At 50.9% G+C, this 23,726-nt stretch overlaps 1 protein-coding gene across 3 annotated transcripts; it reads right to left on the bottom strand.

Annotated features, from left to right (window-relative positions):
* Positions 1-208: 208 nt before the first annotated feature.
* On the bottom strand, positions 209-18,943 carry acvr1ba (activin A receptor type 1Ba). Of its 3 annotated transcripts, none has more exons than XM_018760419.2 (9): positions 18,559-18,941; positions 5,855-6,094; positions 5,294-5,545; positions 4,282-4,512; positions 3,991-4,158; positions 3,627-3,783; positions 2,949-3,073; positions 2,174-2,304; positions 209-1,936 (listed from the first exon to the last, which is right to left on the bottom strand). In XM_018760419.2, exons 1-9 carry the CDS (start codon positions 18,647-18,649, stop codon positions 1,811-1,813), a joined length of 1,521 nt encoding a protein of 506 aa, XP_018615935.1. In that variant the 5' UTR covers positions 18,650-18,941; the 3' UTR covers positions 209-1,810. The 3 variants fall into 3 exon arrangements, with proteins under 3 accessions (XP_018615935.1, XP_018615936.1, XP_018615934.1); XM_018760420.2 differs by lacking the exon at positions 18,559-18,941 and adding an exon at positions 6,176-6,227; XM_018760418.2 differs by having other exon boundaries at positions 3,991-4,512; positions 18,559-18,943.
* Between the last annotated feature and the right edge of the window lie 4,783 nt (positions 18,944-23,726).

Here is a 23,726-nt window from a genome sequence, read left to right as displayed (position 1 = left end):
GAAAAAAGTTTTCACAAAAATCAAAAAAAGGAATAATTCGGCATACTGATATTTACCAAAACGAAGCACTTTAAAGGAGAAGCAGGCAGTGAAAAAGCTATACTGTAGTTACAGAAGTCATAATGAACTTCTCACTGAAGGATCAGAGGCAAAACTTTTGAATACAAACAATAGACCAAAAGCATCTAAAATAAATAGTACCAGTGAAGCTGTTAATGTTCTGTTTATTAAGATAAGTTGTACCTTGTATCTGACTGGGTGGGAAGGGCTTTTTTTTTTCTCCTTTTCCTAATAAAACTATCATACAGTAGTCTTTCGGGTGAGTTAAAACGTGTAGCATCTATATACAGATTACAGGTATTGTACAAAGACATTAAATTGTCATTTAATAGTCATACACATCTGCTCAGTGTGTTGGACACCATCAGTAAATAAAGGGTGAAGTGATTTCATTCGAAACAATAGCAGCACTTTGAGCCTGAGTTACAATTCGTGCGTTTTTCTTCTCTGCAGTGGCTATATCAGTGTTTTCTATGTTCTTCCAGAAGCACGTTTCCAGCGCAACGTGGACCGCGCTCTCGCACAACAAGCGGCCACACTGGCGGCAGATACAGGCTCGAGTCTTCCGTCTTTCGGCTACATCCAACCCCCCCCCCGGCGAGGACCCGCCCGTCAGTGCTCTTCCTCGTCACTAAAGCATCATCCTCAGACTCGAAGTTCACGTCCCGACCCAAGAAACTCCCCATTTCCAGTCGGCGAAGCAACGTGGCGGACAATTCTGCACGGGTACGAAACCACTTCCGACGAATCTCGGAGGAGCCCCGTGGCATCGGACGCGACCTCACGGGCCGCAGCTCCGCTCGGAAAGGCCCGGCACAGATGTTACGGCGCTCCGAGAGAACAGGCTACAGTGACGCGTGAGCACCTTGTAAAGCAGGAAAGACATGCTTTCATTTCTGCCATTTTTCCGACTCCATGGGTGGCGTCGTGACTATAAATAGCCAGCGTGCTCATGAATGACCTCCTTTGTACAGTCTCAGCTTGATTTATAAGAACGCAAAATATAAACGGTCAAACTGGTTATAAACGACGATTAAATAAGGACTAAAAATCCATTTCCATCTCGCACTTTAAATGTGCACAGCTTTGTCTACCATCAGCGCAGACAGTGCAATTATTTGCTCTGTTCCAGGGCAACCCCGGACCGACTTGTCGCCGTGCGCTCGTGTCCCGGCGTACCCGCTTCGGGACGCGCGCGGGCACGATCGACGCGGAGCATCAACATACATTTTCGAGACGGCCTCGGCAGCCATTGCTACACCCTGTCTGTACATTTGAGGCACTTGACCTCAAGCAAAAAGTAAAAATTACAGCAACTTTCACATTATCACCACAGCAATACACTACAGTCTCCGAGGGAAAAGGAACAAAAAAAAATAAATTAAAATCCACCAAAATCTACCTCTAAAGAAATGGGTTTATGCAGTGTTGATCTCAGAAGTCTTTCGCATAGCTGTGTGGGGAAATTTAGACATTAAAAAGGTCATCGCTGTACAATTCCTGCCATAGGAACCAGAGAAGCGGGACGGGACGGGACAGGAGGAGTAGTACTAGCGCTACCACTTGTGGGTGGCCCATTTGGGTAGGACCGAGGAGTATGGGTAGTCTCTAGGGGCTGGGGGTGGGACGAGATACTCAGTAGTTTTGGCTGCAAACGCGAGGTAGACCTCGTCACAGTTTCCACTGCGACTTGGGAACTGGCAGGTTTTGTCTCTTGTGCGTTTCCAGAAACGCGTGCCGCTCCTGCCGGTCACATTTTGACGTCCTCCTGCACGCTGAGCTGAGACAGAGTCTTCTTGATGCGCAAGGCCGTGAGCCGGGCAGCACCGTTGGCGTACCAGCACTCCCGCATGATCTTTCCCATGACACGCAGGGCCTGTTGGGGGACGCACAGGTCGGGTCGGGTCGGGTCAGCTGGTCACCCGATGGCTCGGAGGGCCACATTTCATTAATTAAAACACTGGTGTCTTGTCTTTCTGAGGCTCCGTTCACGTACTGCTAGAAGTGGCGTCAAGTTTATTTTCCAGAAGCTATATATACACAGCAGCTATAAAATTTATTATTAGGGGAAATTGGGAAAGGGGGGGGGGGGGGACTGCACACTGGGTTTTACCTCGTAGCTCTGCCACCAGTTGGGCACATTGGGCCGTAACTTCTGGTCACACACAACCTTCCTCATCTCCTCGATGGATGGGTCTGAGGGCACAAGGTCGTAGTAGGGCAGCTGGTACTCCTCATGGACACCTGGATGCAGACACAGCATTATTGCACCTGTGATGGCAGAGCTTAACACACACACACACACACACACACACACCTGCATAACAACCAGTGATGAGATTCTTGGAGCCAAACGAGCTCAGAAATCCAAACTGAACTGCGCCGTGAGCACAGCAGTATTTATGGCCGTAAATCACTACGTTCTACAAAGAACGTTCCACAGCGACGAAAATCTGCCGCTTCGCGATGAAACGTAACAAGTAATGTGGCGTCTCTTCGAAGTTTCATCGGGGAAAGATGTTGAAAAAGCAATCTTTAGCACTTGGGTACATCAAAACGAACGCAGCGGAGAAAAGAGTGCCCATTCGCTGCTCGATGTGAATGGTGTCGCACAGAAGAAGCCTAAACAGCCCGGAGTAAAGAATACACAGCAGCTGCGTTCAGACCTGCGTTCCTAACAAATCAGCTGCTCTGTGATGTCATAGGCATACTTACGGGGGTAAATATCTCACATTGCTTTCTTTGCCACTAACTGCATAGACATTTTATTCACTTATTATGGACCAGTGTAAGTTACCACTGCCGCTACACGCTGCGGCCCTGTGGAGGACACACGGCGTCCGGTGTCCGTTGGCCACCCGTTCGCGCCGTTTCCGGTCACGTCTCACCTCCGGCGTTGCAGCGGCGAGCGATCTCCCAGTACACGAGCCCCAGCGCGTAGATGTCGGCACACTTGAACGAGTCAAAATGCTGCATGTTGATGGTCTCGTCCAGAACCTCAGGAGCCATGTACCTGGAAGAGAGGGAAAACTCCTGTCCCTGCCATGCAGAAATCTCCCAACTGCCCCTTCGGAGGCCCTACTTAAAACACTATGTTTAAGAGGGACTGAAAGGTAAGACTGAGTGGCCCTCAATGTGTCAGTGGACACTAGGGATTATTTATTTATCTGACACTTTTCTACAAAGTGACTGACGGTGTACTTAGAACGATTTAGCCATCACGCAGCGTGCCCTTATCGCGAGGTCGGTGCTTACAGGGCATTTAACGCCAACCTCTGCACTTGACATCTATTCTTTTAGCGGATGCTTTTCTCCAGAGCAACTAACGGTGATTTTACCCATTTACACAGCTGGGTAATTCTACTGAAGCAGTTTGAGGTAAGTACCTTACTCAAGGGTACTACAGCTGAAGGCAGGATTCAAACCTGAGATCTTTGCATCCAAAGACAGCAGCTGTACCCACTATAGTACCGGCTCCTTCTATACAACACTGGAGAGACCGAGAAAAAGGGCGTCTTTTTCTAGCTGGAGCGCAGCAGTGCGTGTGTTTGGAGACACGTCCGTACCTCTTGGTGCCCACGCGCTGGTTGGGGGCGATGTCGATGGTGTCCGTTATGGACTCGTGACGGACAGCCAAGCCCAGGTCGGCAATAGCACAAGTCCCATTCTTCTTCACCAGGATGTTCTTGGACTTGAGGTCTCGATGGGCGATGCCCGGTTTGCCTGCGTTGGACATGCAGTGCTTTATCAGTACAACCATCCCTTGCTTAACTGTTTCGCCCCATGAAATTACCCCCTTAACCAAGTTCCTGTTATGAGGTGATCAGATCGATAGTCTTATGTGGGGGTGGGGGGAGGAATTGCTTCCCCAGACAAAATGGGTCACCTAAAGTCATCACACCTCTTTGTCAAGGTTGTGAGGCATCTCACCCTGCGTGCCCAGGATCTCCATGTGCAGGTGAGCCAGCCCGCTAGCGGCCGACAGCGCCAGTCTGATCATGCCGTCAATGGTGACCGAGTAGCGGTTCAGGTAATCGAACAGGGAGCCGTGCTCGTGGTAGTCGGAGACGAGCCACAGTTGGGTCCAGGTGCCGTTGTCTGGGAAAGGAGCAAGGGGCAGACAAGCATTGGAGATCGAAAGACACACATAGTGGCACGATGGCAATGCACACTGAAAACTTCCCATCCCTGCTAGGGTTCTATTGCACCAGCTCCATTTACCCTTGTTGTCAGCAGCGATGAAGCCCAGGATGTTCTCGTGTCTCAGCATGATGGTCTGGTAGATCTCCGCCTCACGGAACCAGGAACGCTCCTCGCGCGAGGAGAAGATCTTCACGGCCACGTCGCCGCCCCGCCACTTGCCGCGCCACACTTCTCCGAAGCGACCTTTCCCGATGACCTCCTGCAGCACGATGGTGCGAGCCACGGTGCGCTGCACAAACAGAGGCAGGCCTTCGGGGGGGGAGGGAAGGGAAGAAAAACTCAGGTCACGATAGCAGCACAGCTAAGACTTCAAGATTTATAACGTAGGCTGGTTCAGGTTTTAGAGCCCCAGACATATTAACAGGGATTTTACGGGAACTTGACCGCAAGTGGTCCTCCAGTTACAACGACCCGCACTTACGAGGTCGGTCCCGTCACCCTTATCACAGCGTTACTTGTTCTGTGTGTGTGTTGTGATGGCGTAGGGAGGAGCGCTGCACCTGCGGCACCATAACATCAACCACTGTGCCGTGGTGCCACGGTCGCCCATATTTATTCATAAACCTTCGGGTCACACTCTGTTTGGGCGTCTAGCTGCGACTGTGCTTTGTTGACAAAACTTTCCCGTTGTCATTCCCATCAGGACACTTTTTGAGGGAGAAGGGGAGCATTTCTTAATAAGTAGAGTCCAATAAAACTGCAGTACTATACTGTATTTAGGATATTATTCTACATTAGTATCATCTTAACATGGATGTATGAAATGAGTGTTTTTAAAAAAAAAAAAAAAAAAAATCCACATACACACACACGATAAAGCCCTGTTACTCAGTGTGGCGTTTCTGCATGTTAGTGGTTTATACGTCTTCCTGGTCCAGCGATCTGTGACGACTGGACTCTCGTTCCGGTTCCGTGTTCAGAACCGCCGCTCCGCTAACATTTTGAGGAGGAGTTTGAACGCCGTGCCGAAGCGAGCGGCACAGCGGAGCCGCAGTTCACGTGCGATACTGAGCCGACGCCCCAAGGGTACCTGAGCCGGAGCCCGAGGTGGACAGGTCGAAGATGAGGTCCTGCAGCGTCTTGTCCTTGGCCAGATAGAGGTGGTCGCAGGAGGGGTCCTCCACGTCCAATCGCTGCCGGTGGCTGTAGGTGCGCTGGTGGTGTTGGAACAGGAAGACGCCCACGATGAGCAGCACGCACAGCAGGAAGACGGGCCCTGCGATCACGGCCACGAGCTCCACCGGCCCCAGCCAGCCTTGATCCGCTTGCTTTTCCGCGATTCCTGGAGGGAGAAGAGACGACGTTGATGCACGGCGACGCCTCCGAGCTCTAACCCGTAACTAAAGCGAGCAAATGCTTTGCACGAGGTCTATATTTAGCGTTGGGGGGGGGAAGAAACACTCCACTTTTACTACATGTGCCTGGAAGTCCTGCTTTGAAGGACTGATGGGAAACACACTGGAACGGATGCCGGCGCCAAGCCCACCGGGAAACGACACTTAACGTTACGCCTCCGCTAAAGGCCGACCGACGACCCCCCGGCGCGGGTCCGAGTCCAGCTCATACCTACGGCCGCAGGGCGTAGACTCACCCAGGGGGATCTTGAGATCGACGCTGTTGCAGTAGTCGGTGTAGCAGCAGTGTGTGTTGAGCAGCCCGTCGGCGCTCAAGCAGTAGATCGGCTGACCCGGCGGCACCAGGTTGACCTCCGCGATGCAGATGCGCACGTGGCGGTCTTGGCCCTCGATGTGGGAGATGGAGGCCATGCAGGCGCCGTCTGTCTCGCACTCATAGCCGGTCTTCTCGCACACCGTGCAGTTGCACCTCAAAGCTGGAAGAAAGAGGAAGGCACAAGCTGAGCAGGAGAAAGCAGGGATGGGAGCGTAGCAGACGTCGAGTTTTAACGCCTCACGATTTCTTTGTTTGGCGAGGCCTTTTAGCCCAAAGCGATGCTGCTGTAGTCCGCAACACCGACACCGACCACCAGGGGGCAGAAACGGCGCAAGCTGCTGGGAGGGGCTGAGGCTCCACGATGTACCCCAGCGGGAAAGGTTGCTGACCGGACAGCACGCCGCAGACGACTGGGACTCGACACATGCCGGCACCGCCGCTTCTGCTTCGGCCGTGTGTCCCCTACCTTAACTAGGTGCAGAGATTCTGGAGGCAAAGCTGAGAAAGAAACTGATTCAAGGAAGCAGATCTTTAGCACCTCCTCAGTCCTTGTCCAGAAGATCCGAGGAGCGCTTGAACCATTTTCCTACTACATTCACTCAGATACAAATGTGTTCAAGGCCCCTTTCTCGACTCTTCCATCACGCAGATCGCCGTCTAGCTCAAATGTAGCTCAACCCATCGAGAGCTCGCCTTGCATTCGCCAAGGAGTTTTAATCAATTTAAGCTTTCAAGGGAGCCACTGTCTGCTCTTCCCCCTCCCAAAAGAAGGAAAAAAAAAAAAATCCATATCTACTGCAATGACTCATTTCAGAGGTCGTCTGATTTACAGAGTCATTGGAACTAAACATCGAAATGCGACAAACTTGCCTCTGCTTGGCGACAGACACACGCGCACACGATGCTCATCTGTGGAGCTCGGTCACCAAGATGTAGATAAAAGGAAGGGCTTTGGTGCCAAGGATGACCACTTCCTAGGAATGCTTCGTGAGCTTCTAGATGCAACAGGCAGGCTATGCTGGCGCACACACACTGTGTGGGAGGCATTGTGACACACACTGCAGGGAAACCTACTGGTGGACATTATGACTTCTGGTCATTTCTGGCAACTTCTCATCAGTTCCTGAGCACAGAAAACAGAAGTTCCAGGAACTGTAGGTGGACCATGTCCAACCTCACAATGGTTTGCTAGCATGAGGAATTTCCTGTCCATTAAAGGGAGGTGACCAGGCCCTGATAACGGCTGAAAAACAACTCCGCGACCGCGTCGCACGAGAAGCTCCGCGCATCTGCCTCAACGCGTCCCGAGGTTCGAGAGCCTCGGTGACACGCTTCTTCTATTGTTCTGCTCTGGTTGTTTTCAGTTGCTCTGAGGGGAAAACAAAACTGTCCCATTAGGCTGCTGACATTTTCTTCAAAACGTTTAACGGTGGAAACCAACTTCCGCATCCCAAGTAGCTGTCAAAGTTGTGAACGCACACAAGGTGCGGGTCAGGAAGTCACGCCTTCATTCATTCGTTCCTAATCAATCCCTCATAATCTCGTCCGGGTCAAGCCTGCGGTGGTCCGGAGTCTATCCCGGAAGCACAGGGCATGAAGCAGAGTACAGCCTGGATGTGACGCCGGTCTACCGAAGGGCGATCGAGTGCGCCCATCGACCCCCTCCGTACAGGCAACTGCAGAGCACAAATGTGCGGAGTGCGGGAGGAAACCCGCATGAACACAGCAAGAACATACCAACTCCAGCCCAGGTGCTGCGAGATGGCAGCGTTACCTGCTGCATCACAGGAAATCATACATTTGTTCCCAAAAAAAGTCCAAAATAATCACATTGGAAATGTTGATTCTGAAAACCCTCTGTAGGGCCCATATGGATTATGGGTTTCCTGCAAACAAAGCAATGGAGCACATGGCTGAAATGCAAGGAGCAGATCAATGGCTGGGGGAGGTACTGATGGAGAAATGGGAAGTTGTCCTCTGGGTCATTTTCCGGTAAAGCGTCCATTACTTGGACACGAGACGATGTTGATCAGCAAGATGATCCGCAAGAGAGGCGGTAATTTCGCAAGATCGCTTTCAAAAGCCACGCAAGATCAGTTGAGCTCCAAGACCGTCCGTCCGCACGCTCGTACCGGGGTACGGTCGGCATCGCTCTGCTCACGGTTCCTTTGGCACAACCATCCCGTTTTTCTTCCACTGGTCTGCCTGTGATCGCTTCTGCGCGTCATTCTACGAACGACGGTGACACTAGGAGCTTCCGCTACTTCCTGTAGAACCCATGTGTGTGTGTTAAAGCCCTGAAGATGGGGGAAGGGTCAACATCCATATGTTCTCCTTTTCACTGCCTACTTGCCCAAGTCACAGGGTCACCGTGATCCGAAGGCTTTCCTAGAAGCAAAGGGTGTGAGGTAGGGTACACCCTGGAGGGGATGCCATTCCAGTGCAGGGCAGCCTCTCTCACACACACACACACACACACACACACACACACACACACACACACACACACACACGGGCAGTTTAGGGAACCCTGTCTTTGGCGTGCGGGAGGAACACCCATGTGTACAACATCGCACACCGAGCAAAATGAGACCGGGTGCGGTCGTCAGGCCCTCAAAGGACGATGCAGTGCAAACAAGGAGCGTTTTGTCCCAGTTTCTTGTCGGGAGATAAAGAACCATTTCAGATCTTTCAGGTTGTTTAGCGTGTCAGAGGACATTTCGAAGGTGCAGTGATGGCAGGCTGGGTTTTGGAGGCATTACGGCAGAGTTGTGCGGCTCCGGAGCTCAAGGGCCACGCGGCGTACGGGTTTTTGCTCGCCTGCACCGCCGAGCAACCGTTTCCTCAAACCGGACGGCACATCTCCCTTATCTGGAAGGTCAGGTGCCGCGCAGGAACTCATCGAAATGCTTTCCCGAAAACGTGCAGGATGCCGGAACTTCAGGGCTGGAGCTGGTGCACCTGCCAAACGGATTTTACTTGGGAGTCGGGACATTCAAATCCCACCCCAGCAGGTCTTTCCAACACCGAATATGGTAAATAACTTCAACTGCTTCAGCAAACATACAGCCGGATAGTTTTTCAGTGTCCCGATACATCACATGGTGGACGACTGCAGTCTTCACCTCTATTTATTCTTCCAAAGCGACTTAATGTTAGTCTATTCCCAATTATTTACCCATTTATACAGCTGGGTAACTTTACTGCAGTGATTTAGGGTAAGGAGTTGCTTGCTCAAGGATACTACAGCTGGAGGTGAGGATCGAACCTGTGACCTTTGGGTCCAAAGGGAGCAGTGCCAACCGCTCCCAGCAGTCCCATGTACACAGCTGAACGATCTAATAAGGTAACATGCGGCGCTGCCTGAAACTCGGTCTGGAAACAGAGTACGGAGCACGGCAAGTCATTCATCTTGGAAGGCCGTGTTGGCGGAGGATGGAAACGAGTCCCAGAAGGCGAGAAATCGCTCAAGAAATGTACCGAACGCGATGGGCTATTGCTATGGAGACAAGGAGCCTCGGCGAGCGCGGACCCCGGAACGGGGCGCTTCAGGCGTTCGCACGTTGGCGCCCGTGACACGACAGCGGGAACGACGCGAGCGGCGGGCGGGACGCGCTCGTGCGCGCAAAGCGCCCGCGCCCTTTTCACAGATCCCGCGACCCGCTGGGCCGCCGAAGGCCAAACGGAGGGCTGGGGGGGGTGCGGGGGGCCAACAGACAGCCGTAAGGGTGACAAAAGGAGCTTAGTGCGTTTAACCCCCAGCTGCGGGGACCCACCGAGAGACCAGCTGCAGCCACCATCATTAAACCCAGTCTAGACTTTGACTTAAAGAGGGGGAGACGGGGTTTAGAGCTTCGCGAGGTCAGCATTTCGCGGCCTTCGAGAGGATCCAGTCGGTTCTCGTTTCGCTCGGTCGGCTGAAGGAAGCGGAAGGGAAGCGCTGTGCGGCGAGGATGCGACGCGGAGGGAGCGCAGAGCACACGCCCGGCACGCGGGGGTGGAGGACACCCCGTGTCGAGCGTGGGATCCGCACCGCACTCTCTCCCGTTTGGGCTCAAGTCCAACTCGCTACACAGCGCAGAGCCTCCCGCAACATGAATCAAGTAAAATTCCCAGTACTACGGTACTTCTATGATGCAATATTTCTCGCTGCTCTTCATGGTAATAAGAGTGAAAGAGAGAGGGGAGGAGTGATCAGTGAATAAACATTCCCTCCCCGGCAATTACCTTTCACGCCACCTTATTCATACCCCCCCCCCACCACAGGGGCCCGAGTTTGCAAGTCAATGGGGGGGGGGTTTAGCCGGCCAAGCAGGCGCCAGCAGAGTCTTAGCAAGAGGGAGAGAATCTCCTCCACTTGCGCATTTCAATGTGCTTTTTTTGTAATTCAAGAAGAGGGAAGAGATTAAGACAAGAAAACACTTCTGGGGGAAACAGCTGCCCCCCCCCCCCCTCCCCCCAACCCCGATTCCCTCGTGTAATACGCGTATGAAAGCCAGGGGAGGAAGTGCTCCGTCGACCCCATCATCGCCGCCAAGAATGACGCCGCCGAGCGTTTCCCGACCGTTTCGAGTGCAAATTGCAGCGCCGATCACCACCGTGACGGGTGTTCGCACAAAATACTGTCCTTCAGAGAGAGAAAGGAAAAGAAAGAAGTCCAGCTCCCCTTACCCTTTACATGTACCCTTCACCCTTAAGAGTGGCTGCCCTCTTTTTAAAATGCACATCTCAGCACAGGGGACAAAATCCCTCTTTTTTGGGTCTTGAAGGAGGATCTCCTGTCGATTTTATCATCACCACCACATAATAAAAACGCAAAGAACCACCGAAACCAGCGGGTTTGGACCTCACTGCCACTGCATCTCCTGGGTTCAGTTCTCACACAATGATGCGACGCTTATTTATTACATTTACTGATTAAATTTAATGATTACATTCCTCTGATTAAATTTAAAAAATCAGACTAAACATTGAAGAAAAAAAAAAAAAAAAAAAAAACTACTAGTTTTACTTCATAAACAGGGTAAGGTCAAGGTAAGCAACACAGTCACCAATTACATCCATTTCACATGTGGACCTGTGCCGAAGCAACCCGATCAGCCTCGTCACGATGAGTATGATGAGTATACTGCAGGAGTAGTCCATCTCCAGGCGGGCAAAACATCTTCGTTCCCAAAACGGGGAGAAATATAATTTCGAAAAAGGCAGAGCACTCGAACGGTTAAAAAAAAAAAAAAAAAAAAAAAAACGGAAACAAATGGAGGGACGAGCAGACAACGAGACGCAGGAAAGCATCGAGCCGGTCTGCGGTCACCTAACACAATAAGAGTTTCCAGGGTAGGTCGTAGGGAGGCCACTGCGTCTACTTGGGCAATTAAGCCCCCCAAGCCCCCACCCACTCAGCCCATTCTGTTGATGGGCAACAAACATCGCCATGGTAGAAGTACCCTGTTTTCCTCAGAGTCAGACAGGCTCGACTTGACCCTGACCTCAGCTGTTCAACCATGGTCTCTCTCTCTCTCTCTCTCTCTCTCCGAGACACACACACACACACGTCTTAACTTCTCGGGTTTCTGTCCAACGGGCATGAGAAAACACGCCCCGGTATGCTTTGATGTCAGTATAATTTCGATAATTTTGACACGTTTTTTCCCCTTCGGTCGCCTTTCCGGAGCACGATGCACACGTTGCAGAAACGCCGCCGCCGAAAACATGCGGTTCCTGGAATTCGCGGCCATCTGCACCTTTACCTTCGCAAATGGTGAACGGCGACCGCATTATCGGTGCATTCCCCCAAGGACCTTACAGGAGGTTCGTTTCCTCCGCTACTTAAAACGATCCATTCGTAGAGCGGAGAAGTGCTCTCGGGGCCGTTCGTTGAGGACGAGCCCCGTGATCCGGGTACCGCGGCGAGAGCGGGGATTCAAACCGGCCTCCTCTGACCGCAGGGCGACCGCTGGAACCACGACCCAATCTGCTGCGTGTTAAACAATGTCTAATTCTGTAAACATTTACCAGGAAATAACTGTAATCGTGGCCAGTCGAAGGAAAACGTTTGGCGACGGCGTATCTGATCTGAACTAACTTGTAGTTTATTTTGGCTTCCTTACTTCGAGGCCTTTCAATAACTCGCGTTTAACGAAATTAAGCTTCAGCGTTCCTCTAAAAGAAAAATCTGCCAAGGTGCCGTGCAGCCAATTTAAGTATCTCTCTCTCTCCCTCTCTCACACACACGCACACAAAACCTTCCACGGGGAGGGGGTGCGGCGCTGCCTCGCGCACGCGGGAGACGCAGCACGCAGGCAGCGAAGGACCGGTTCGATAGGAACAAAGTACTCCGCAGGACGCGGTACAATACCACGCAGAATGAGTAATGGAACCGAGAGCAAAGTTTAAACGTTCTCTTGTGCAGCGATACCGTGGCACATTTTTAAAATTTATTCAGCTGACACTTTTCTCCGAAGCAACTTGCAACGATTTACCCATTATGCACGTGGGTCACTTTTACCGTACCGATGCAGGGGAAGTACCTGACCAAGGGTACTCCAGCAGGAGGTGGGACTTGAACACTGCTGGTCCTGCAAGGGCAACCATGATACCACCTCCTTGCCAAGTGTATATTATAACATACTGCACTTAAAATAACTTGGTTTAACAGGCTACGCAAAGCAGCAGGTAAATACCATCCGAACACAACTTACTGTATTTTTCCCTTACATCCAAAGTCTCTTTTACCATTAAACTACAGTCTAAATGTTAACAACACAGATGTCCCTTGATTTATTATCCGGTTAGGTTCTATAAAGACAAACACTCTGCATAACTTTAACACTACAGCTAAAATTACTGGGGGGGGGGGGGGGGGGCATCTACACAACCTACTATTGAACTCTGACTGCTCACTGACTCATCACATAAGGATCTCTACGTTTTGCAAGTGGCCAGAAGTTAAAACTTTACCTACATGATCAATTAAATCTTTATAATACAGATGTCCTTTGATTTATTCTCACTTAATTTTCGGGGGGAGAATAAATCTTGGACACAGCTGTGATAAAAACACACACCACTTTATTCTTTGAGCTAGATTAAAAAAAAAAAAAAAAAAAAAAGTAAAAATGTATTTGCCACAAATTCCTATCGAGCGATTCATCCCGTAACACGCGCAACATTTGTCATCTTGGTACTGATCACCATCGCCGAGGAACACCAGACACGAGCTGCGAACACCAGAAGTGGGCAGTTAGGCTCGTCCCACATTCCTGTTCTGTTTGGGTGCCTTTTCCTGCCAATTTATGGCTTGGCACAAAAACGCATTTCAATTTCACTCCACAACAAAATTAAAAAAAAAAAAAAAAACCAGGTTAATTCTTAGAATTGTCCTAATTTTCCTAAGTTCTCAATGACTGCCACAAGGCAAAAGGTGAGTCTGAGAATGTTTCAGCGTTGCTGAACATCAGCTCTTTTTTTTTTTTTTTTTTTTTAACCACCTCAGACCAGACTTGTGTCGTTTATGATCAAACCCTCAATTTCACTTCCCGTCCACAGAATTATTGTTCCCAGGTCTTCTAATTTAACCCCCCCCCCCCAATTTATCTACTTTTTATTTTCATCACTTCAGTGCTCTGTTTAAAAACTGTCAGCTGTGTTTCCAAAACATGGCAGATAGTCGATCATCATGTCTTCACCACGACTCCTGGCTCGGTTACATGTTGCTTGTTGATCGTCCAATTTTTCTCAACCTTTTCCCGCTATAATTACGATAAACAATCGAATCATGCTGTCACAACTTGGCATGCTGGGAAGTTTCGGGGACAGGATGGTACAAGTCTGTCTTTTAGCGGAAATCCTCACGCGGCGATCCGGCACGGTACCCCTAAAGTGGCCCCGACGACACGGCTCTTCCCTCCCTGCTCACCGGAACACTCGGGGTCCACTTGACCGGACACCCGCAGGTCCACCGGTGCGAATCGGGACACGTCCCCCCCCCGCCCCCAGGCTCGTTCCTTGGCCCGAGGAGTCGTGCAGTGCGTAGAGCAGGCCTGGCAGAAACGCTGAGCTGAGCTGTCAGCCAACCATTCTGGTTGAACATGATGTGAATCATGCCACACATTCAATCAAAATGTTTGAGAAGGTTGAGCAATAAAAAAAAAATCCTGTAGACCAGGTTGCCCCACCTTCCCCGCCCCTTTCAGCAACTCAGCATACACACTGGAGCGGGTGTGTGCATTTCCAGCGACACACGAGAACTGGGTAAGCAACCACGAGGAAACCGACAAGGGGGCAAATCGTGACACTAATTTCTAAAAATCACTGTTTACCACAATGCAACCTGTAAGAAGTTAAAAATCCTACTTTAATAATAAACAACCGCAAAACAAAGCGAGCGCAACCCTTTGTGAGGTGTGTACCGTGGACTTCAGAGGTGGGCTGTGCTCCGCGCCCACTGGCGCCGGGGGCTTCGCCACCCCCACGGAGCAAGACGCGGAGCGTGACGCGTCCGTCGCCGACTCCCAAACCGCACCCCCCAAGGGTGCAAACTCTGGCTCCCGGAGGCGGAAGCGCGATGCCGCGCCGCCATCGTTCCTCGCCAAGTTAATCAGCAGCGGGTGTTTACCGCCACCCTTCACCTCATCTCACCAAAGACCTACAGCCAGCCGCTGCCGCACACCCCCCGCGAAAGATGGAGCGCGATCGCAGCGCCGGCGTCACCGGCCGGCCCGCACGAGCCGCGTTCGCAAAAGGCCGTTCGAGCTCGGAAGTCGTCCTCGGCTCCACGCGACGCTCCCCGCGGAGTCTTCCGTACGGCGGCGCTCCCGTCCTTCCCTGCCGGGTTCTCTTCTAACCGGCGAAGGGAAAAATGTCACAAAGTCAAACAGAGAGGGTATCAATGGAAGGAGGAGCCAGCGCGCAGACAAACGGAGGCGCTTCCCCCTCACGCGTGCCTTCCGCATGGCAAGCCGTGACACGGGAGCGGCACGGAGCAGAACCCGACAACATCCAAGTCCCGGCATGCGTTCCCCTCCCGTTTCTCCTCGCTGCTCATCGTCCGAAGCGGCCGAAATCACACGTATCTGACACTTTTCTCCGAAGCGACTCGATTACTTACCCATTTGTACAGCTGGATAATCTTACTGGAGCAATTTCAGGGTAAGTACCTTGTACAAGGGCACCGCAGCTAGTTGTGGGATTCAAAGGCATGAGCTTCGGGTCCAAAAGCAGGAGCTCTAACCACCGTACTACCAGCCGCCCCCAACGTAACTCGTCTCAGACCGAGCGCTTTTATTCCAATCAGCCACTCGCATTGGTAGAGCTCCACGTTTTCAGAAAAACCCTTCTCTCAATTATTTAGAGCTTCTACAATAAATCGATAAATAAAGGCAACAATCAGCAGTTACAATCATTACATTTTTGGCACTTCAACGCTCAAGACTAAGCTCCTGAACACCTCATATACATATTCTTTAGAATATTATAATTTGACGAAGATGAGAATTAAACGTCACAGTACCGGATGCTCACTTTTTAGCACACGGCACTGGTACGCAACACCCAAGGTGGCCATATGGAGAGAAGAGAAGAATAAAACCGAACGGCCGGACGCCTGTAGACATTTATGATGAACAAAGTCTCACCTCCGCCACGTTATTCCATTTAGGAAATAAGAGGCTCTTAAAGCTCTGCTTTGATACAAGGTGGGGGCCCGATATTTGTTTACACCCCCCATCCAAATCAAAACACCATTCTGCACTTCTCTTCTTCCGTTCAGCCTCCCTGGCGGCACCTGTACCGCGTTTTATACAATCGGTCGGAAAGAGGCACTTAGGCGCCAACGTCAACGGAATAACCTCAGTCCACGCTGTAATGGGAGCACAGCGAAGAAGTAAGAGTGGTGTGTGTGGGGGGGGGAGAGGCCTGCACCGCCGGGTTTATCGAAAAAGCATCACGGTGACGAGAGCCAGCCGTCCCGCGGAGAAAAGGTGAGGAGGGTGCGGAAACGCCGGATGGCGCCGCACACACCCCGCGGAGCCCCCTTGGGCAGAGCCGCGAGTGTCGAGCGGCGCAAAAGCAGCCGGCTGCCATCTTCCACTGACGTCCGCAGCACAACTAAGAGGCGTCCCCATTGAGGCTGCAGGCAAAGCCATCTTCACACACACGCGAGGCAGCTGTTTGGCCCATGCCAGGCGCAATAGAGACCCCCTGCCACCCTCATTTCCATGACAAAGGACCCAGACTTGCGCTGTCACTTTAGTCTGCTGTGCCCGAACGCACGGCTCTGATGGCTGGCAGGCAGCCACCGCACAGGGCCCCGTTTACACGCGCAGCACCGCGGTATTTTACGCCGGCTTACGCGCCGTGCCGCTTGTGCCGTCGGCCAGATCGCTTTCAGAGCCCCGTCGTAAACATGTGCTCCACGGCCGACTTAAATCAACCGCTTCTTTTGGGGAGTCGCTCAGGACGAGGCATTTCGCGGTTTTAACGACCGACAGCGCGCCGCTCGTTGTCACACGACACGTGCGATTACTGCCCTTATTTACCGCACCCTTTTGGTACGGCGTTAGCTGATACGTTTTACCACGATTTACCCATCTGCACAGCACGATGTTCATGCAGCATCAGCCAGCAGGTGGCGTAGTGGTTTAGACCCGCTGCCTCTGGAGTTGGAAGTCCAAGGTTCCACAGTACCCATTAGGAAAGGACTTAACCTTAAAATTACTCTAGTAAAAGTTACCTAGCTGCACAGAAGGGAAATCTCTGAAAGGGAATAACAATAAGTTTCTTCGGGAAAAAAAAAAAAAAAAAAAAACATGAGCTAAAATGAAATGAGGGATGGCAGCAGTGGACAGAGCTGCTGCTGCCTTCGGACCTAAAGGCTGCAGGTTCAGATTCCACCTCCGGCTGTAGTAACCCTGAGCAAGGTACTAACCCCGAATTACTCCAGTAAAATTACCCAGCTGTATAAATGGGTAAATAATTGTAAGTGGCTTAATAAGTCCCATTGAAGAAAAGTGTCAGATAAATATATAAATGGTAGATAATAAACCCGATGTCATGGGTACTAGTAAGAGTGGGACTCGAACCCATCAGATTTAAAGGTGACAATCCTAGGCAAACAGAGTACCTGCTACCCAAGCAAGTCATATCTGAACTGTATCCTGTAAATTAGTGTCGCTGCCAATGACTGACAACACACACACACACACACACACACACACACCAAATCCATGTATGACCTCTGTGTGTGTGGACAGAGAGAGAGAGAATCACACCAGTCCCTCCCAGAGCGTAAAAGTCAACAGAGCAGCTATCAGCAGAGTCGGAGCATCGATCCCAAACACTAGAGGAGCATCAGCGGTCACAGGTCGGCCGCTGAACCCACCTGGAACACCACGAACGCGTCAGTGCGCACACACTCGCTCACGGGGCCCACGCGGCCGGGTGACGGCAGCGACGGCTCGCAGCTCCCAGGAGACACGACCGGTCCAGCCGGGCCTTACTTTACCAGGGTACGGTACGCGTACCGTGAACAAGCGGCCTTGCAATGCAGTTGAGGTCTGCTCGTAGGTTTGAGGCACAAGAACAGTGGACTATGCGGGTGGGGGGCATGTGCCTGCCCCCGTGACAGGAGAACGGCAATAACATGGTAAAATAGGGGCCTAACACAGGTACACCTGCACGTGATGCGGGTGAAGAGGCGATGGAAATGAAGGGCTGTTGTCGTCCAAAGCTAGAGCGCGCGCGCACGCGCACATCCGCCAATGTAAGCTCCGTGCACAGCTTCACGCGACGCGCAGAGACGGATCGCTCCGAAATGTGTTTTCCCCTCACGCGGCCCCACATCCTCCGTTCCCACGGCGTCATCACCTTAGTCGTGTTTCAGTCATCGGTGAGGAGCGAAGCGCAAAGTCGTCATCGCCCTTATCATCATCATCATCATCATCCTCCTCATCATCATCCGCCAGAGCTTCGGCGCTCCCGTGTGACACACACTGCTGCAGTGCAAAATCGTACACTCGCTGCCTCACACACACACACACACACACACACACACAACGCTGCGGTACGCGAGCTCTGCGTGTGTGTGTGTGTGTGTGTGTAAAGCGGGCAGCGGAGCGAACCGCCCGGTGAGCCCAAATCCAGACCGTAACAAACACGGACATTTGATTTGGAACCCGCGCGACGTGATCATGATCCAGCACATCGTCGTGTCCTCGGAGACGCGCGCCGACACACACTCACGACACACACAGGTAGGTAGGTAGGTACACATACATACATACACGTCATATATTATATATATATATATAAAAAATACACACACACATACACACATTAATGATGCCGTCGCGGCTTCCGCACAAACAACGAGCACGAGATCGATGCCGCCTGAACGGGCGCTGCGAGGGAGGGAAGGAGGGAAGGAAGGAGCCCACAGCAGAGCAGCGCAGCGCAGCGCCGGCCATGTTCCGCCACCTCCGCTCCGCAACGATCTCACCACAGAGAGAGAGAGAGAAAGAAACAAACAAACAAAAACGGGGAGGCACACACAAGACAAGTCGACGACGACGCAGGCTGCCCGAACGCCGCGTCCAGCACCACCGCCGTCGCCGCCGCCGCACTCACCGTCTGAGAGCGAGCAGAAGCCCGCGAGGACGAGCAGCGTCACAGCAGCGCGTTTCCCAGCCATGTCTGCGGAAATCCCATCGCTCCGCATTAATACATCGGCGCGCTCATATTGACAAGGAGGGAAGCAGAGTGTGAGCTGAGCGGCGAGGCGAGGCGAAGAGCGCGCAGCGCGAGCCAGGCGGACATGCGCGCTCGCGCCATTAAAGGGACGGGCTCTTTAAAGGGGAGGGCCGCTCTCGCGAAGCCCTTTGTTGTGGTCTCTTGTTTTTTTTTTTTTCCTTGCGGCCGATGTGGGACAGACTGTAGAAAGTGGGGGCGGCCGCGGGTGAGACGGGGACGCGGAACGACTGAGCAGCAGCGGCGGCAGCGCGCCGGGCGTCGCGCGTCGCGTGCACGAGGCGACGTCAATCTGACGTCGCAGTAATATATCTCCGTGCTCATTTTTGCGACTGGAGCGGAATCATAATGTCACATGTTGACGTTCAAACCAAAAGCATCCTCCGGAAAACACAGCGCCTTGCGCGTCGAACTGATTCCATTTCCGTAACTTGTACGCGGGGCCACTTTAGGACACTTAAACTAAGCACTTTGCTCGCGCTGCTCTATTAATGCACTATATTATCAGCAAGCAAGTGTTCTGGATCATTCTATTATTGGATTGTTATGTCAGGGCCATCCCTTTAGTATTAACACCAGGAGTGGGATTTGAACCAGGAACCATCAGCCTGCAGAGCGACAGTGCCGAACAGGTGGTAGTGTCATGGTTCGAGACTCTCTTTCAACCTACAGGTCACAGGTTCGAATCCCACCCCCAGCTGTAGTACCCTTGGGTGAGGTAGTTACATCTATTCATTTAGCAGATGCTTTTCTCCAAGCAACTTCCAATGAACTCTATGTAGTGTTACCAGCCCACACACCTTGTTCATCAAGGTGACTACTTACCCCGAATTGCTCTGTCGGTGAAATTACCCAGCTGTATAAATGTCAAGAGCTCAGTGTCATAAGTCACTTTGAAGAAAAGTATCAGATAAACTAATATAATAAATACAATGCCTGGGGCGCCCGCATGCAGTAAAAGTATGTCTTTCTAAGTTTCTTCTTTATAAAGATACACACTTTATTATATAGACAAAAGCATTGCAGCTCTCGCTGCTTTTAGAGGGCATATAATATTGTATAAATAAATACATTTTTTAATAAATTGTATTATTTATTCATAATTTATAAATCTCGAAATGGTTTCAGATAAAGATGATGAAAGCAGACGGATGGACGTCCACAACTCTCAGAAACAAGGCCTTTGCTTTAGAAAACAAATGCAGTGATTTTTAGGAACCTCTTTGTCAGTTCACGAAATCTATCTGAAGCCTTCAGCGTATTGATGCTGAGCTGATGCACGTAACGCGAGTTCTTCTTTTGCACTTTAAGGCGGATGCAGGTTTCGTTGCAGTGAAGAGGCCTTCGGTTTGGTTCCTATCGCCGCTCCGATCCAGGACGCGTTCGTTTGAACCGGCAGCCCTCGGACGTGTCCCTGAGAGCGGCTCATTTTCCAGATAAAACAAGGATAGCGGACACCGTTTACACTTTCCTTCAGTCGCACCACCGTCGTGCTGTTTGCGCTTTTTTCAGAGGAAATAGGCTAAGAATCTTTCTGTTGGCTTCGCCACCATACTTTCATTCATTCGATGCAGAAGCGCAAGTGTCAGAATTCTAAATGCATTCCAGTTTGAAAAGGTTTTTAAACTAAAATGAAAACTTTATTGACTTTTACGCTATGGATTTTTTTTTAAATTTCACTTTGCACAAGTGAAAATGCACGCATTTCTTTTCGGGATGACATATTCAGCACTGTCTTCTGGGGAGGCACTGTGCCAAACACCAACTAACGACGAGATACACGTGGCTTCCCCAAACAACATATGCGCCCTTTAACGCAAAAAAATCCTCCATACATAATTTACAGGAGGTAGATACCGAGTTAAGAGAAAAGACTCGTTTGTGACAAAGACGGAATTAGTCCAGCTGTTTGAAATGTTAACTGTTGACATGTAGGCATTTCCTGGACGGCTGAGTGGAAAATGTGCATACTTTCTTGAGACAACCTGCATGAAGTCCAGATGCCTTAAACCAGTTAAAAATGCCGAAAAAAACAATTCAGAAACATATACTGTGCCGGGGTTCCGCGTGTCTGACACGTTCCATCCTAAACGCAGACAAGCAGCTAGAGGAAGAGCAGCATTTGTGATGCTCTTGATCTGAACCGCAAAACAAGCTCTTAAAGCTTGCTCAAGGATTTTCTGGCAAGAGGCTTGAGATATAAGAATCTTCCAGGCAGATGGGCTGGTTCAGGCTCCTGGCGTGGGAGGGGAGACTGGCAGCTTTGCTCAGACTGGGACTTCAGTCTAGCAGGTGATGTTTGAGCAGCCTGTTGTTCGCCGTTGGCTCTGGGGACGAGCTTCTCTCGCCGCTACGGTCTCTGTACGGTCATTGTGACCGATGGTTAGAAAAAGCCACATGTCCGGTGCAAATTTGCTCTTTATTCATCCTTTTTATCGTCTTTGACCGGCTGTGCTGGAACCATAAATGTGTTTTGGTGTTTGCTGTGAGGGATGAGATCAAAAATGACTGCGAAATAAACTCAACATATATAGAGATGCACAAAAAAAACATACGTCCAAGCTGAATGAGTCTCCGAAAGGCTGACGTTAACTGAGGAGAGAGTAAGAGCCACATCCTCCTGAGACCCAGAAAAAAAAGAGTTTCGTAAATATATTTGTAGGATTTCTAGAAAGTTGACCATGGCCCGCCCCGAAACACGCGCTATCATTTCGAGTCATGGCACATATTCTGTAAGGTTTGCTCGGACTCAGCACCTTAGCATGTGGAATTTGGGGAAAAGACACTGAAAAATATGTGTCCTCTACGGCGGACAAATCGGCTCCGTCTCAGGAGATTGCAGACAAATTATATCGAATGGTTTTTCTGCAGCTGCTTGTACAAGTCAGAGCTACAGTTAATGTCCAGCTAGAAACAGCCTGAAGGAGACGGCTGCAGCGAGAGCTTTGGGAACATTTGCATTGTGCAGTCTGTCACAGTTGACAGCAGAATGGCACATTTGGGATGTTTGAGGAGCTCACGACTCGAATCTGGGGTGTGTGAAAGATGCATTAGATATTTCCACCATGATACACATTTAAATGCTGGCAAAGCATAAAAAGGCACCGCCCCCAATGAACGGCACGCTGCCTAGTTGTGGCTCCTTGAGGCGCGCCAGCAGACAGACCGACATTTCCGAAGGTCTCCAGATCTGGGCCGGAGTCGGGCTTGTCCACATTTCCTCGCAAAACACGTACTCCGAATCCACAGCCCATCGCTGGCAATCTGGCTGCGTGAACATTATCTGCTTCGCTTAGTATCACTTGTGCCTCTGCTGAGGCTCCGTCCCAGTCGCCCACCTTGCCTCAGCGCGGCAACATGCCGTCGCGTGGCGTATCTCGCTCTTATCAGGCTGTCGAGCGGATCGGCAGATTTCTCGCCGCAGACTTTGTGCGCGGAAATCCAAAATTCGAGGCTGTGCCATGCGGAGCCGGCCGATGCTGTCAGCGAGGAAGACGAGGAAGGAACAAAAATGGCCCGGCGTGACCCCACATGGCTCAGTGTTCTTTCAGGAAACAAGGACATGGATCCCCTGCAGTCCACCCACAATACCCCACAACCCCCTGCACCCTCCACACAAGCTGTTAAAAATATCCCCCTCCCCTCCCTTCCCCTCATGTCCTGGCTGAGCAGACAGATGGGGGCTTTGAAGGAGTATTATCTCTCTGAAGTTCACCCACTCCCACAGTGCTGCAGACAGATATATACAGTACTCAGACCCAGGCATGTTCGGGCTCCAGATATAGACACACCGGCACACATGGATTCACCACGGTGTCACAGCTACGCAGACCAGTGGTGCCGCCAGGCCGGCAGTCGCACATACGTACTCCAAGCACTTGCCAAACCGAGCCGTGTACTTCGCCGAGACGGCCCTCACCAGAAGCGCGTGCATTTGGCGAATCGGTTCCCATGCAGAACTTATCCACGATGTCTCTTTGCAGAAGAGTAAATATAGTCCGGCGTGTAACTCGATCACGAGTGGAGCGCCGAATTAGATTTGGGTGTCGGAATTGCGCGCGGCGCTCCTGGGCCTCGGCGATGAGCCATCTGCTGGTTGTCACGGAATCGAGCGTTTAAATGCCGCCGTTTGAGAGGAGCGAAACGCGGGATACGAAGGCTGTATGAGCAATGTAGAAAACGTGTAACCGATCGGCTCTCCGAGGGTTTGTCTAATTAAGAGGAATCGCCTTTTTGCTTGTTTTTCACAGAATATGCTGGAACAATGGTGTGTGTGTGTGTGTGTGTGTGTGTGTGTGTGTGTGTATGTGTGTGTGTGTGTGTGTGTAAGCAGGAGGGGGTCGAGGCTTGCTGATGGCTAAATTCCTCAAAGAGGGGTTACTCTGGGCCTGCAGGGTGTAGCCAGGCAGCAGCAGACCAAGTGGAGTCACACTCCGCCCCCTAGTGGACACCTACATTTAACTCTTGGTCCTTTGTTGACAACATGCAGCACACAAATAAAAGCATAAACACCTCCAATCACAATCACTGTGACTGTGTAACACATGCCATGTTTAATGTGCCCGAATTGCTTTATTCGTCCCTCTAACATTCTTTAAATGTTTTAGCCTGTGATTAGACTGATTATACAGTCCTATTTCTAAATGTATTCTCACAGCAGTTTACAAATATAAATACTGTCTACTGAATTTCATTATGAAGATATTATTATAAAAATAAATCAAAAACACTTATATGTAACAAAATACATACTTTTGACATCCGGTTGCATTTAAAGTCAATGCTAGTCAAAGATGCGTATGTCGTTCTTATAGCGATCGATAAAAAGTTCTTTAGTTTGGAGCTCCTTTCTGCAGAAGAAGGCTCTTATTAAGACTGCAAGAGAGGCATTTAAATATTTGTCTTGATATGCAAACTGCATGTAAAAGTCAGCTGAGCTGGTATGTTTTACTGCTGCCGAAACATGAAAAACAAAACATTATTTTTCTTTCCCTGATGCTGCCCTAGAAGCTGGGAGCCTGCCGGGAAGAAGGTTCAAGAAGTTGTGC

The sequence above is a fragment of the Scleropages formosus genome, chromosome 19 (genome assembly GCF_900964775.1).
Source record: "Scleropages formosus chromosome 19, fSclFor1.1, whole genome shotgun sequence".
Classification (NCBI taxonomy): domain Eukaryota; kingdom Metazoa; phylum Chordata; class Actinopteri; order Osteoglossiformes; family Osteoglossidae; genus Scleropages; species Scleropages formosus.
The sequence above is the reverse complement of the archived record's forward strand: the minus strand, read 5'-3'. Positions and strand labels throughout refer to the sequence as shown.